Below are 12,931 nucleotides of genomic sequence, written 5' to 3' on the forward strand. Positions count from 1 at the left end.
ATCCGGAGCATGGCCAGGAGGCTGGGAAAATCTACCTGTAAAACACTGGAAATCATCACTGTGGACACAAATGAGATTAAGATCTAAGGTAGGCAGCCTACCTAAGCCTGTCACAGAAGAAACTAAGATGGAAGGCTTTAATCAGTTACCACTGGGGTTAAGTTTATCTTCCAGTGGAAATTAATGAACTCACTTGTGGTTAGCAATTCGTATTTCATGACAAATGGCTGGTGTGAAAAGAGGCCTAAGTTTTAGACCTCAAACCTTACAACAGGCAATAAGGCGGCTCAGGTTGAAACAGGAGGGAGATGTTAGCTTTACAACAGAATAGACAACCACTGGGTTCATCAACCAATTCCTAGAACTATAAAAAGGAGAATGGGTTTGTTTCTCTGGCCTCCACTGGCGATCTGAGTGGCCATTATCACCCACCTTGTATCTTTTGGCTCATGACTCCAAAACACAGAGACTTGATAGTTTTCTTTTTTGTACAATATGGAAGAATAAAAAGCACATTTAACTGTTACAGCCTTCTGTTAGAGGAAAAATGTTCTCCACGCCACTTCCAGAAAAGGTCCTCTCTCATACAATACTCTGGTTTTCAGGGCATTTTGTTCTCCTAAAAGGTAAACACTTAAACCGTATTGCTGTTGGTTTTTAATAAACAGGCTCTGAAAACTCACTTTCATACTTTTCTAGAGCAGGCAACTTTTTACTTCATGAAGTCTAACTCCAAACCTAGCCTTAAATTTTATTTTCTAAACTCCATAAATACCTGCACAACCTATTTTAACGTAACTAATACAGGATACTTGGGGCTCCTCTTCATTGTCTAATACTGTACGCAAAGTAAAAATAATTTCCCCTCTATCCTCCTGAGTTCTTGCCTGAGACCCACCCTATAATAAAAGACAAGAGAAGAAACCAAGTTCATTAACATGTGTACCTCACACACACAGGGCAGAGACCTAGGAAAAATAACTCCCCAAAGGGGGCCAAGCTGCCACTTAACATACCATCTACAGCTAAAGACAAAAGAAAGATGCTGGAGGCAGGGCAGGGGAAGCCAGTTAGGGAAGATCTACCTAGATTTAAGTCAGTTCCCTTCTCCACTGATCCAATTCTCTTTGGATTTAGTCACAAGGCTCTCTGGGAGGGGCAGGGAAACACTTCTAGGTGGAGACTGCCTTTATCAATGTAGATGTTCCTTACTCAAGGGTAACTTGTACTCTGTTGTCAGGGCTGCTCCAGCCTTCACAGTCCCTCAGAGTAACCCTTCCTTGTGCCAAAGAGGCGTGTTTGGTGGGGGCACGTTTTCTACTTCAGGACCCGGATGATTTAACTTGGAATCAAGTCACTCTGAAGTAACTTATCAGAAGTTTTCAAGGCACCTAATTTACAATTATTGTTGGTAAGACACTGCTCATTTCATCACAGGGAAGTACTGTTTAAATAGAAGCCTCCAGGGGCGCCTGAGTGGCTCAGTCGTTGGGCCTCTGCCTTCGGCTCAGGTCATGATCCCAGGGTCTTGGGATCGAGCCCCGCATCGGGCTCCCTGCTCTGCAGGAAGCCTGCTTCTCCCTCTCCCACTCCCCCTGCTTGTGTTCCCTCTCTCAAATAAATAGAAGCCTCTAAAACCCAAAAGACATTTTTATTTTATTTTTATTTTTTTTTAAAGATTTTATTTATTTATTTGAGAGAGAGAGAATGAGAGACAGAGAGCATGAGAGGGAGGAGGGTCAGAGGGAGAAGCAGACTCCCCGCCGAGCAGGGAGCCCGATGCGGGACTCGATCCCGGGACTCCAGGATCATGACCTGAGCCGAAGGCAGTCGCCCAACCAACTGAGCCACCCAGGCGCCCCCAAAAGACATTTTAGATGTCCGTTTTCATTTGATCGACAGTTGTAAAATCTTGTCTTTTTATGGACTGTTTAACAAAATATTTCAGGCCTCATAGAAAAAAAAAAACCTTAAAATATGCATATTTATACACAAAGGAAAAGTGAAGTCAATATGTTTTTCCTTTAAGACTATTTTTAGGGGCGCCTGGCTGACTCAGAAGAGCATGCCACTCTTGATCTTGGGGTCATGAGTTAAAAGCCCCACGTTGGGTGTAGAGATTCCTAAAAAAAAAAAAAAAGAACTTAAAAAAACTATTTTTAAATGGGTTAATAGGCCAGATTTCCATAAAAATAATCCTCGAAAACATCACAAATCAACAGTTTCACCAATATTGTTTATATTATACAGTCATACTTACATAAACTCAAACATAAACAGTATTTTTAGAACCCTTATTTCAACTGAATCCCAGGGTAAAATTCAAGAAGCATTAGAAAATTGCAGTGAGAAGTTATAAAATCCCGAACTTTCAAGTTATTTCTTTAATTACTTGGCCTTGCTTTCTCGAAGCTATTAAGAGCAATCTGTCCAATATGGTGACTATTGGCCACTTGAAATGTGACCAGTGTGAACGGAGATGTGCTCTAAGTGTAAAATGTACACCAGATTTCAAAGATGTTGTATGAAATCAAGAATGTAAAATATCTCGCTAGTTTATATCGACTTCATACTGAAACGATAATACTTTGCAATATACTAGGTGAAATATTTTATGTATCTGCCTGTATTATATTTCTATTGGACAGCACAGCCTTAGAAACTCGGCTAAGAGAATAATTTTCAAAGTACTCTCTACACCCAACAAGGGGCTCGAACTCAAAATCCCAAGATCAAGAGTCGCATGCTCCACCAACTGAGCCAGCCAGTCGCTTGGAGAGAGTTATTTTTTTAAAGGGGGACCAAAAAAGGCAGCCTTTACTTGTGGTAACTCTACACGGGCGAACACGTGTCTTTGGACTTTGTGCACAAAATCCGGACACACAAGTACAAACCCTCAGCAGCTGCTGCCTGGGTGTCGTGGACGTCTGCCTGTACTTTGGAGGTCACGCTAATTCTTCGGGCTTTCCTCTCAATTGTGCAAGGGTCTGACGAATCTGCATGAAAAGAAGCAAAGCCAGGAGAAAAGGGATTAAAGCCATCCATGAGAAGAGTGGACAGGCTCCCAAGGATCTCCCATGGGACATGGACAGTTGCCTGTTTACCCTTTCTGTTGCTTCATGTTCCCTTTAGTTCTCCTGTGAGGGTAAGTGCCATTTTTAATATTGCTTTTACAACCTATACAGAACAGTGCTCTTAGAACTTTTTCCATCCTCTACAATTACTTGGAATCAATGCCTAATTTCACCAGTTGCCCCCCTTCCTAGTGCAAATTCAGTGATGGTAATTAAATGTCAATGTAAGGGCAAACTGTGGAAGATGATACTCTAGCAACTGCCTTAGTAAGCAACAGTTATTAGAAAACCACAGGTTGAAAGTACATGATGTGTAAGGCTAGCCAAAGAATCCATTAAAATAAGATAAAACTATAGTACATCATAATTAAAGAGTAGGAGTAGCAGTAACTGAAAAAATCAGAACTCAAAATAATATGGACTGCAGGTATCCCAATTTTTTGCTAGAATTTTGTTTCTATTAATTTATACATTATTAGTAAGTAGTCCTTTCTTTCTATTAAGACTTGGTATCATTTGCCCTTAAGAACAAAGAAAGATCTTGTATTTTCTGATCTGTTCTGAGCCCACATAAGCAATCCCCTAGGACAATCCACCTTTGGAAATCACTTCTCCAGAATTCTAAGCGTGGTGCCTCGGCACTTAAACACTCCGTTATGAGAGTAAACAAAAGCAGAGTAAATGGTCTCCTTAGGCTCCAAAGAGTAAGTTCTATTTCTTAAATTTGTAAAGCACTTCTTTAGTGTCACATACTTACTCTCACAGACTCTTAACAACAGCCCTGTAAAATACACAAACTATTAAGTATTTGGACTGATCGCCTTTCTGGTGCACAGACTAGGTCTGAACAAGGTCAGGTGGCCAAAACCACCCAGACACACGCTCCAGTAGTGGGACACCAAGGTCAATGCTCTCACCAATGATAGCTTGGGGAGGACTTGCTGAGTCCGCCGAGGAGCTTACATGCACACTGCACTGCTTCAATACAAAGTTCAGTTCAAAAGGTTTCCAGGTCTCTTTTTCCTTCTGTTTCTTTTTCTTACTCTCTCCTTTTTATCACCATACTTCAGACAAACATCCTTATTCCACTTGGATTTACCATATATGTCTGTAATAACTCCAAGGCATTTATTCTAACCAATAAATCAATTCTACCAGTTATTTATACTTGACCTTAAATTAAGTGATACTGCAAGAAAACCTACATTAAGCTACTTTTTAGAAGAAGCCAATTTAGTTAAAAAATCTGCAAATGCTTAGAAAACAAATTTGACTTCATAGAGAAAATCAAATAGCTTTTAGAAATGTAATGAAAAGCCCTCTTAAGGAATTGTAGCATTAAGGTCTATTCATAAATTTTAAGAGGTGAAAGGTTTAAAAAGTGTAAGGGTTACATAATAATACTATTTTATGCTCTCACCAACAGTATATATAATGAAAGCTCAACTGGATTTCTATAGTAGAGATTCATTTATAGTGAAGATGTTAGTTCTCTAGTCTACTCAAAACTGTAGAGGTAGACGATAAGCTGCCTGGGGGAGGAGTCCCGTCTTTGTAGCATCAAGCGTCTATCTACATAATCCATCTACATACTGAGCATTTGCTACATAATTTAAAAGTTGATTGTAACTGTAATTTAATTACAGCTAACTCCAAGGGACTATCCAATTATCAGCTTTAGCAAAATTTGTTTGAATTCAAAGTGCCATAAAATAGAGCTTTTTTTGTATGAAAGTACTTCTAGAGAGCCCGCTGAAGCTTGATATTACAGCATCCTAATAATGCAAGCCCTGCACCTTTCCTAGCTGAGCCAAACACCAGCTCCCCACCTCAAATACATAGTGTTGGTCTCAAAGACAGCAGGCAGAGTGACTGTCTGCCACACCAATATCACCACTGCTAGAACACGGAGTGTATGGGCTCCTGGCAGCTGAACTATCCCATTACCTCAAGAAAGTGTCCTTTTATTTTCTTCTGAGTTTTCAAGGTAAAATTTACACAATGAAATACACAAACCACATGTGTTGCCATTTGAGGAGTTTTGACAAATGCATATACAGCTGTTAATAACCCAAATCCCGATCAAGACATTCTCATTAGCCCATAAAATCCTCCCATGCCTTTTCCCAGTTAATCCCCGACCTCTAGAGCTGTTATCCCAGAGATAACAGCTGTTCTGTTTTTTGGCATAAATATATAGCTTATGAGATGCATATAAACAATCATACAGAATGCATTCTTCTGTGTTTTATTTCTTACAGCATTATGTCCTTGAGGTTGGTCCATGTTATGTTTAACAGTAGTTGATTTGTACTGCTCAGTAGTATTTCATGATTTGAATATATCAGTTTGTTTATCCATTCATCTGTTGATGGCCTCTTGTTATGTTCCCAAGTTTTTGGTTATTTTGAGTAAAAATGCTATGAATCTTCTAATACAAATCATTTTGTGGATATAGGCTTTAAATTCTTTTGGATAAGTCTTCAGAAGGCGAACTGATAAGCTACCAGGCAGGTGAATGAATGTTCGGTTTCATAAGAAATGGTCACCCCATCTTAAACTTTTACCAGAAATGTGTAAGAATTCTGTTTGTTCTACATCCTCCTTAATGTTTCATACCATCATTATTCAGGAATCTCAGGATTTTAATTTGCATTTTCTTAATGTACTTACTGGCCATTTATATATATTTTTTTGTCAAGTGTCAACTCAAATGTTTTGACCTTTTAAAAATTGGACTGTCCTTTTATTACTGTGTTATAAAAGTTCTTTATATATTCTAGATACCAGGTTGGTTTTTGTTTTTTTGTTTTTGTTTTTTACCAGATACGTTTTCAAATATTTTCTCCCAGCCGCCTGGCTTGCCTTTTCACTTTCTTAATAGTATCTCTTGATGAGTAGAAGTGTTGAATTTTAATGAAGGCTCAAGTACCAACTGCTGTGGGTCCTAAAAATTCTAAGCTAAACCCAAGTTGCAAGGATATTTTGTGTTTCGCTCTGGAAGCTCTATAATTTAGCTCGACACTTAAGTGTGTGTGACTTTTGTGTATAGGAGGTAAGAATCAAAACTGGTAATTTTTCCATATGGTTATCTAGTTCTTCCAGCACTGATTGCTCCAGCAACTTTCCCTTCTCCATTGGTTGCTTTGGTCAAGAATTTGGCAGTGTTAAGTGAGGGTCTATATCCGGGCTATTTATAAAGCTACAGTCATTTCTCTATCTACTTTTTATCCCTATGCCAATAACACACCGTGAGGACTGTAGCTTTATAGTAAGTCCTAAGGTTAGTTAGGGCTAAGACTTCCAACTTCATTCTTTTTACAGATGATTTTGCATAGTAAGTTTCCCAATTTTTATTTAATTATAAACATGGTGTATTACTCTCATTCCTTTTGGCAACGTTTTGTAGTTCTCAGCCTATAATGCTGGTTAGATTTATTCATAAGTGTAATGTGTCTTTTGATGGTTTTGTAATTCTTTTTAATTTCGTTAAGGTGTTTGCTTAGTATATAGAAATATGGTTCTTGTATACTGACCTTCCATCCCAAGACCTTGTTAAATTCACTAATTAGTTCTAACAGTTTTTTGGTTTTTTTTTTTACCTTAGGTTGTCTTTGCAAATAACCATGTTAATTGGAATGGCTGTTGACTTAAGTCAGATGCTTTCCCTGCATCTAGTAAAATGATAATGAGCTTTTTCTCCTTTGATAGTACATTCCTAAGCTAAAACAAACTTGGTCATCATATATTATCCTATTTATTGTGAATATTAAGGATTTTTTTTGCTTTAAGTGCAGGAGGGTTACTGATCTGTAATTGTTTTCTTTTTTTTTGGCGGGGGTGAGTAGGTAATCCTTTATCAGGTTTTGAAATCAGGGCTCTGCTGACTCCATAAGAGCCCCCCCCCCCCAAAAAAAGAGGTGGGGGGAAGCTTTCCTTCTTCTCCTGTTTCCTCAAAGAATTTGTGTAAGATTGGTAGGATCTCTTCCTTCAATGTGTTATAGTATTCACCAACCAGTGCAATCATCTGGATTTGGAGTTTTCTTTGTGGGAAAATTTTTAAGATAATGGATTCAATTTCTTTAATAGATATACAGCTATTATTAGGTCCTATATCATCTCATTTTCAGTTTGAGTAGATGCGTCCATTTCACATAAAGTGCCGAGTTTACTGGCATAAAGATGTTCATCACATTTTATTTTAATGGGTAACCCATCTTTTGTTTCTGATTTCGATAATTTGTGTTACGTTTTACTTATCTTTACATCTCCTTGACTTTGTTCTTCTTTCCTAGCTTAAGGTGGAATTTTAGGTCACTGATTATTAATCTTCAGGCTTTGTGTATTTACAAATTTCTTTGTAACCACTGCATAAATTCTGTGTAAGTAAAGAATCTGACCTTGCCTAAAGATGGGTCTAGCTTTAATCCCTAGCTCCTGGGAGATAACCACCAAAATCTTGAAATTTCCCAAGTGATCAGAGGGTCTTTGTTATTTACAGTGGGCCCTTTGGACCATACCTGAGAGTTTATGCTAATGAGATGGCTCATGGTGGACACACTGTCTGCTCATCAACTGGGTCCTCTAGGCTCAGGTTAACAACTTTTCAACATACTCCCTTAAGTAGAGTGATTCTTTTATAACAGCCCTTGAATCAGTTATCTGTTGGATTAGTAATAGGTAGTGCTTCTTTAGTAGACACCCAGGCAACATCAAGTTTAAAGACTCATGTATTATTAATCCAAATGGTTACAGTGATCAGTGATACGTAACTCTGACTTTCAGCTTGAAACGGCCAAATCTAATACTTGGAAGTCATCCACTAAGATACTTATGTGTATTACTCTTAGGAATCATACTATTTTAAAGGCAGATCAGATGAAACACCTATGGTAGTAGTAGTAGTGCACTGCAACCTATAAAGCAAATACTTAAATACATAGAAAACTGTTCAACTAAAATTTAGGTGACAGAATTTATATATTACCTAAGGAGTAGTAACTCTGACAACATTTTAACATGTTTCACCCCTAAGTTGCTTAAAGCAAAATGGATTAAGACATGAAATGCATACTTCAGCTCAGTCTTGAGAACTATATAAAAGAACATGAGCCTTGAGTAAGAATGGGACAGAAAAAATTTAGATAAATTCAATGACTCAAATTTAATTCAAATTAGGTTAAGACACTGAAATGCCAATTAAACAGTGCTAACCTAAAAATAGAACAAAGCCAAAAGTGATGCCTCCAAATCTTGGTTACAGAAGATTTATTTTTGTCTTTTATGAAAAAACACCTAGTCCCTATCTAATTATTATTATGTTCACCTGTTGGGCACACAAGGCTGCTTCTGCGACCTGCCAATTTAACATTCTAAGTTAAGACCTCTCAAGTTCTCATTATTTTGTAAGAATTATCTTTTAGGATTATAGTTATTACAGAGGTAAGTAAATTTATGTTAGCTATATAATATATTCTTTAAGTTCTTTTTAAAAAATTAAATTGTATATCCCACTTAATTACCTTTGACCATAATTCCATGAGTTACTAATTTTAGTGCTTTTCAAAGTTTGGTTAACTTTTTTTATGCTGAACAAGTTAATATCTCTAATGCAAATTTCTTCAGCTGAAGAGGTGAACTCTCAAAGAATTCTGGTATTTATTTCTATGATGTTTATGGCATTTCCCTACTCACCTTTTTTAGATGGCTTGGGTGGTACAACTGGGCCAGGTTCTATGTTGTCATAAAAATTATTCATGGCTTTTGGATCAAAGTTTCCTATAAAGAAAATAAAATCACCATGCATTTAAGGCTCTTTCTCCTATTTGACTTTTTTGTTAAAGAATATACAGAAATATCTAAAAAGGGAAACTGCTTTCCAGGGTTTCAAAACTCCTATCACCTTCCCACTGAAAATGTTCTTCTTGATCACTGTGAGAAAAGACGCAAGCAAACTACCACATCAGTGTTGGCCTATAAACTATCACTTGAAGGAATATTTTTCTAACTGCAAAGCTAGTCTCTTTCAGCAGGATTATGTACGTGGCACACTTACGGAGGTAAATGAGGAAGAGAAATTAAAGGATGGCTGAACTATTTCATGTCATTCATAATTTACCTTAAAAAGTTATCCATTCTAAATTCAACAGTGGAAGAAGTCAAACATACAAAGATGAATCCAGTTATAACAGCAGCAGCTCACAGATTCCTATCTTCAAGAACTGGAGAATACTGAATGTTGTCTACAGATTTAACAAAGATGGTAAGGTGCCAATTTCAGAATGATAAATGATCCCTGAGAATTTTGTCTTGCCACAAAATTTTCAACTCTCTTACAAAGTTCACTCCTTGGCCTCGTGTTGATTTCAGTCCCAATTCCTGCCATGACTCCTCCAAGGTGGGTTCTGAGACAGTGGTAGCCTTAGGTCCTACCTTCACTTCTGTGAACCTATCAATCACTGTAATCAGCTTGTTCTGCCCAATTCCAATTAAGCATTGTAACTACGCATGCTATCAGGTACTAAGAGTTCAAATATATTAGATGTCTTGATTTCTAGACATTATTTCTCCCCCCACAAAGTTTTCCTCACCGAAACCAACACTAAACCTGCTTTTCAGCAAACCAAATAATGATCTGCATGTAAGATCCATTCTCTCACTTCAAAGTTTACATTGGAATTCAGTATAAAATTTTTCCAGAGTGTGGAAGAGTAGAATTCAGTATAAAATGGACCTATTTGGACCCCTTATGAAAGGAGATTTAGAAATACTTAAGCACCAAAAAGAGCTCTTTGTTGCCCAATGGAGACCAAAAACACAGCTCTTTGCTTATAAAACTTTAATAGTGGTTTCCCTTGCAGGTCCTATTACAGATGCTTTTATCCATTTGGAAGATAATGAAAGCCACAGTGCTATAAGGTGTTGCATATGTATTTCTTCAATTACTTAAGTTACAGCTGATGTTTTAATTTCGAGATCTCCTAAGGCTTACTATCAATACCCTAACCAAATGTTTGTGTGTTTTGCTTTAAAAAACACCCAAGCAAAAACTGATGCAGTCTTCCAATACACTAACAATGATCTGTATCACCGCTCCATGATGCAGAGCTCCGCTGCTTCAAGCTACGAGTCTCTACAGGGATCACCTTCCGACCTGGCCAGACTGCTCAACTTTCACATTCAGACTGGTGGGCATCTTTTAGGTTCCCCTGCTTCTACTGTTAAAGTTAGCTCATTGCCATCTTTAGTCAAGATTGATTATATACTCTCAGAGTAGACGCTCTCTTAGCTGCCATAATTGAAAACGGTAAGTGGTGGTAATGGGAGAGGCTGACTGAAACAGACCTTTTAAGAAAAATGACTCGTCAACTTCAATGTTGGACCAAGACTTTTTTTTTTAAACATGTGTCCACTGAAGTTCTATACTGTCTTTCTTACATAAACTACACCTGTGATGAGCTACAGGGGGAGTGGGCAAACTTTTTTTTCTGCCCCAAACTTTTTCTTATGTAAAAGTCCAGAAAATCAACAATTTTACGCTTTGTGGACCTGTAATAGTCTGTTGCAAGCCCTCAAGGGTGCTGGTGAAGCACAAAAGGAGCCAGCAGGCTAGTTCCCTGAACCCTAAGTTCTACAATTTTGAATAAGAGAACAGAATCCTCTTAGATTTTTGTGTAGATTTTTGTGATTTCTCCCCTTAACCCTTTCCAGTTTTCACCCGCATCTAATTCACAGACCACGCCTCCCCCGCCCCCCCCCCCCCGCACCTTCTTGTTTTTTTAAGTAATTTGCCTTTGGTTTTTTTCATAGGAAGAACAGCTCCTCCTGCATTCTTGTCAGCTTAATAAACATTACAGAAATAGAGTAACTGGCCTATACAGGTTAGGGAACAGGTACAACTAACTCACTGAGCAGACAATTCAATTGCTAGGAGCAACAGTACTTGAACATGCCAGTATGTGGCCAGCGGCTGTGGACAGGGTCAGAGTATTTTACAGGGGAAATGAAGAACAGCTCTAACCTGGTGAGCTGGGTAAATGAAAGTTAAGAGAGCTTCTACTGTAGTACAATTCTATAAGAACGTTAAAAACAAAACAAAACCCCATTCTCCAGAAAGTCTGAGATATGTTTTCATATGATATATAAAAATGGCATATAGAATTTATTTTAAAAGTGATAAATCTATTACTCTGATACGTGATTCCCTATTTTTACAGATACTTTTGATGATTATCACAACATCAATCTAGGAAGTTTTATAAATGCAGAGTAACAACATAGAGCAGTCTAAATGACAAATTTAATGATGGAATTGCCAAAGTAAAACTATTTTTGATCCCCCAAATCTATGACCATGGGGTGGAGGGATCTCTTGAATAGGATCATAATGGATAAAAACTATCTCTTAAATCTGTAAAACCAAAAATGATTGCTATTTAAGCAGCTTAAAACCCCACACTATTACTTATGGTTTACCAAATAATCAAGTCTATACCTCTAGATTGAAGGAGGTCAACTTCTTTCAGTGTACAGTCAACATTTATCTGGAGTTGTCTGTTCATGCTTCTCAATCTTGTCATTTCCTCAGGCTAGTAAGAAAGGACCCAAAATAGCAATTGTGGGAAAGTCATTATCAAGCCCAACATTTAAGAACTGCTATTCATGTTAATAGTTCTGATTGGTTATTACCAACAATATGGCCTTAGTCTATAAGAGGGCATGTATAAGAAGTCCTAAACGTTTAAAGGAACAGTCAAGTTAAATGGGGACATATCAGTATGGCCACATAAACACAAAATCTGCATAAAACGTGGCAAGCTACAGTACTAGACTATGTCTTATCATACAAAATACCATTTTAATCACAGAGCACTAAAAATATTTTACTTCTATGTTTTCATGGTAAGGGAATCTATGAGAATCAATCTGTAAAACAAGCAATGTCCATGATTTTAGTGTTGTCCAGGCTTGAAAAAAATAACAATACTAAGTGTCAGGCACTGTGTTTACCAGAGGTCTCATTCTTTCCTCAAAACATCTTTCAAGGCAAGTAGTAGTAATATCGCTAATTTATACATGAAGAAGCTGATGCACCCAGAGTGCATGTAATTTTCCCAAGGTTATAAAACATAGTGATTGGTAGAATGAGGATTTAGATCAAAGGAAGCAATCTATTACATGAAAGTTTCACAAACAAATGGATCCCATTCTTCCTCCAACTTTGTTTCCTTCTTCCTTGATTTCAAGCCCAGTCTACCTATCCTTAGGCCTTTCAGAGGCATACATGAGACACTGAAATGTACAGAATGCCCCATTCTTCAAAGTTTTTTGGAAGCCTTTACATCCCCTGACCTTCTAGATTTCTTTACTATATATATACATACACGGTAACAAAATTAAGAGTTTGAATTCCAGAGGCATGGATACTGAAGCTTTCAGCACAGCCCAGATATTAACTCAGTTACTGATGTGTTTTCAAATATACGAAGTAAAAGACAAATATCTGCTATGACAGAATAAAATCCTCTTCTGTTAAAAACCTGTATTTTTGGGACGCCTGGGTGGCTCAGTCGGTTAAGCGGCTGCCTTCGGCTCAGGTCATGATCCCAGGGTCCTGGGATCGAGCCCCACATCGGGCTCCTTGCTCGGCGGGGAGCCTGCTTCTCCCTCTGCCTGCCTCTCCCCCTGCTTGTGTTCTGTCTCTCTCTCTCTGACAAATTAAAAAAAAAAAAAAAAGCCTGTATTTTTCTACAAAGGAGCAAAAAGGTTCTTAAATCACAATAATGCAAGCTATCAGAATAACTGGCACCGCCCCTTACATTAGCAAGTATGAAACATTTAAAATAAGGGATGATGTA

General features: G+C 37.8%; 1 protein-coding gene across 6 annotated transcripts in view; it reads right to left on the reverse strand.

Annotated features, from left to right (window-relative positions):
* Positions 1–12,931, reverse strand: part of TAB3 (TGF-beta activated kinase 1 (MAP3K7) binding protein 3) — an 89,123-nt gene that overhangs the window by 5,377 nt on the left and 70,815 nt on the right. For 3 of the 6 annotated variants that reach the window (XM_064573896.1, XM_045876101.3, XM_045876097.3), the window contains 3 exons: positions 11,569–11,662; positions 8,769–8,852; positions 2,895–2,996 (listed from right to left, as the gene is read on the reverse strand). In XM_064573896.1, the coding sequence (XP_064429966.1) occupies positions 2,895–2,996; positions 8,769–8,852; positions 11,569–11,662 (280 nt within the window). Of the gene's footprint in view, positions 1–2,894; positions 2,997–8,768; positions 8,853–11,568; positions 11,663–12,931 lie in introns of those variants that run through there. The other 3 variants (XM_064573897.1, XR_010406074.1, XR_010406075.1) reach the window with 3 other exon arrangements.

The sequence above is a fragment of the Mirounga angustirostris genome, unplaced genomic scaffold (genome assembly GCF_029215605.1).
Source record: "Mirounga angustirostris isolate CCGP_5_RB_7025 unplaced genomic scaffold, mMirAng1.0.hap1 SCAF_11, whole genome shotgun sequence".
Classification (NCBI taxonomy): Eukaryota; Metazoa; Chordata; class Mammalia; order Carnivora; family Phocidae; genus Mirounga; species Mirounga angustirostris.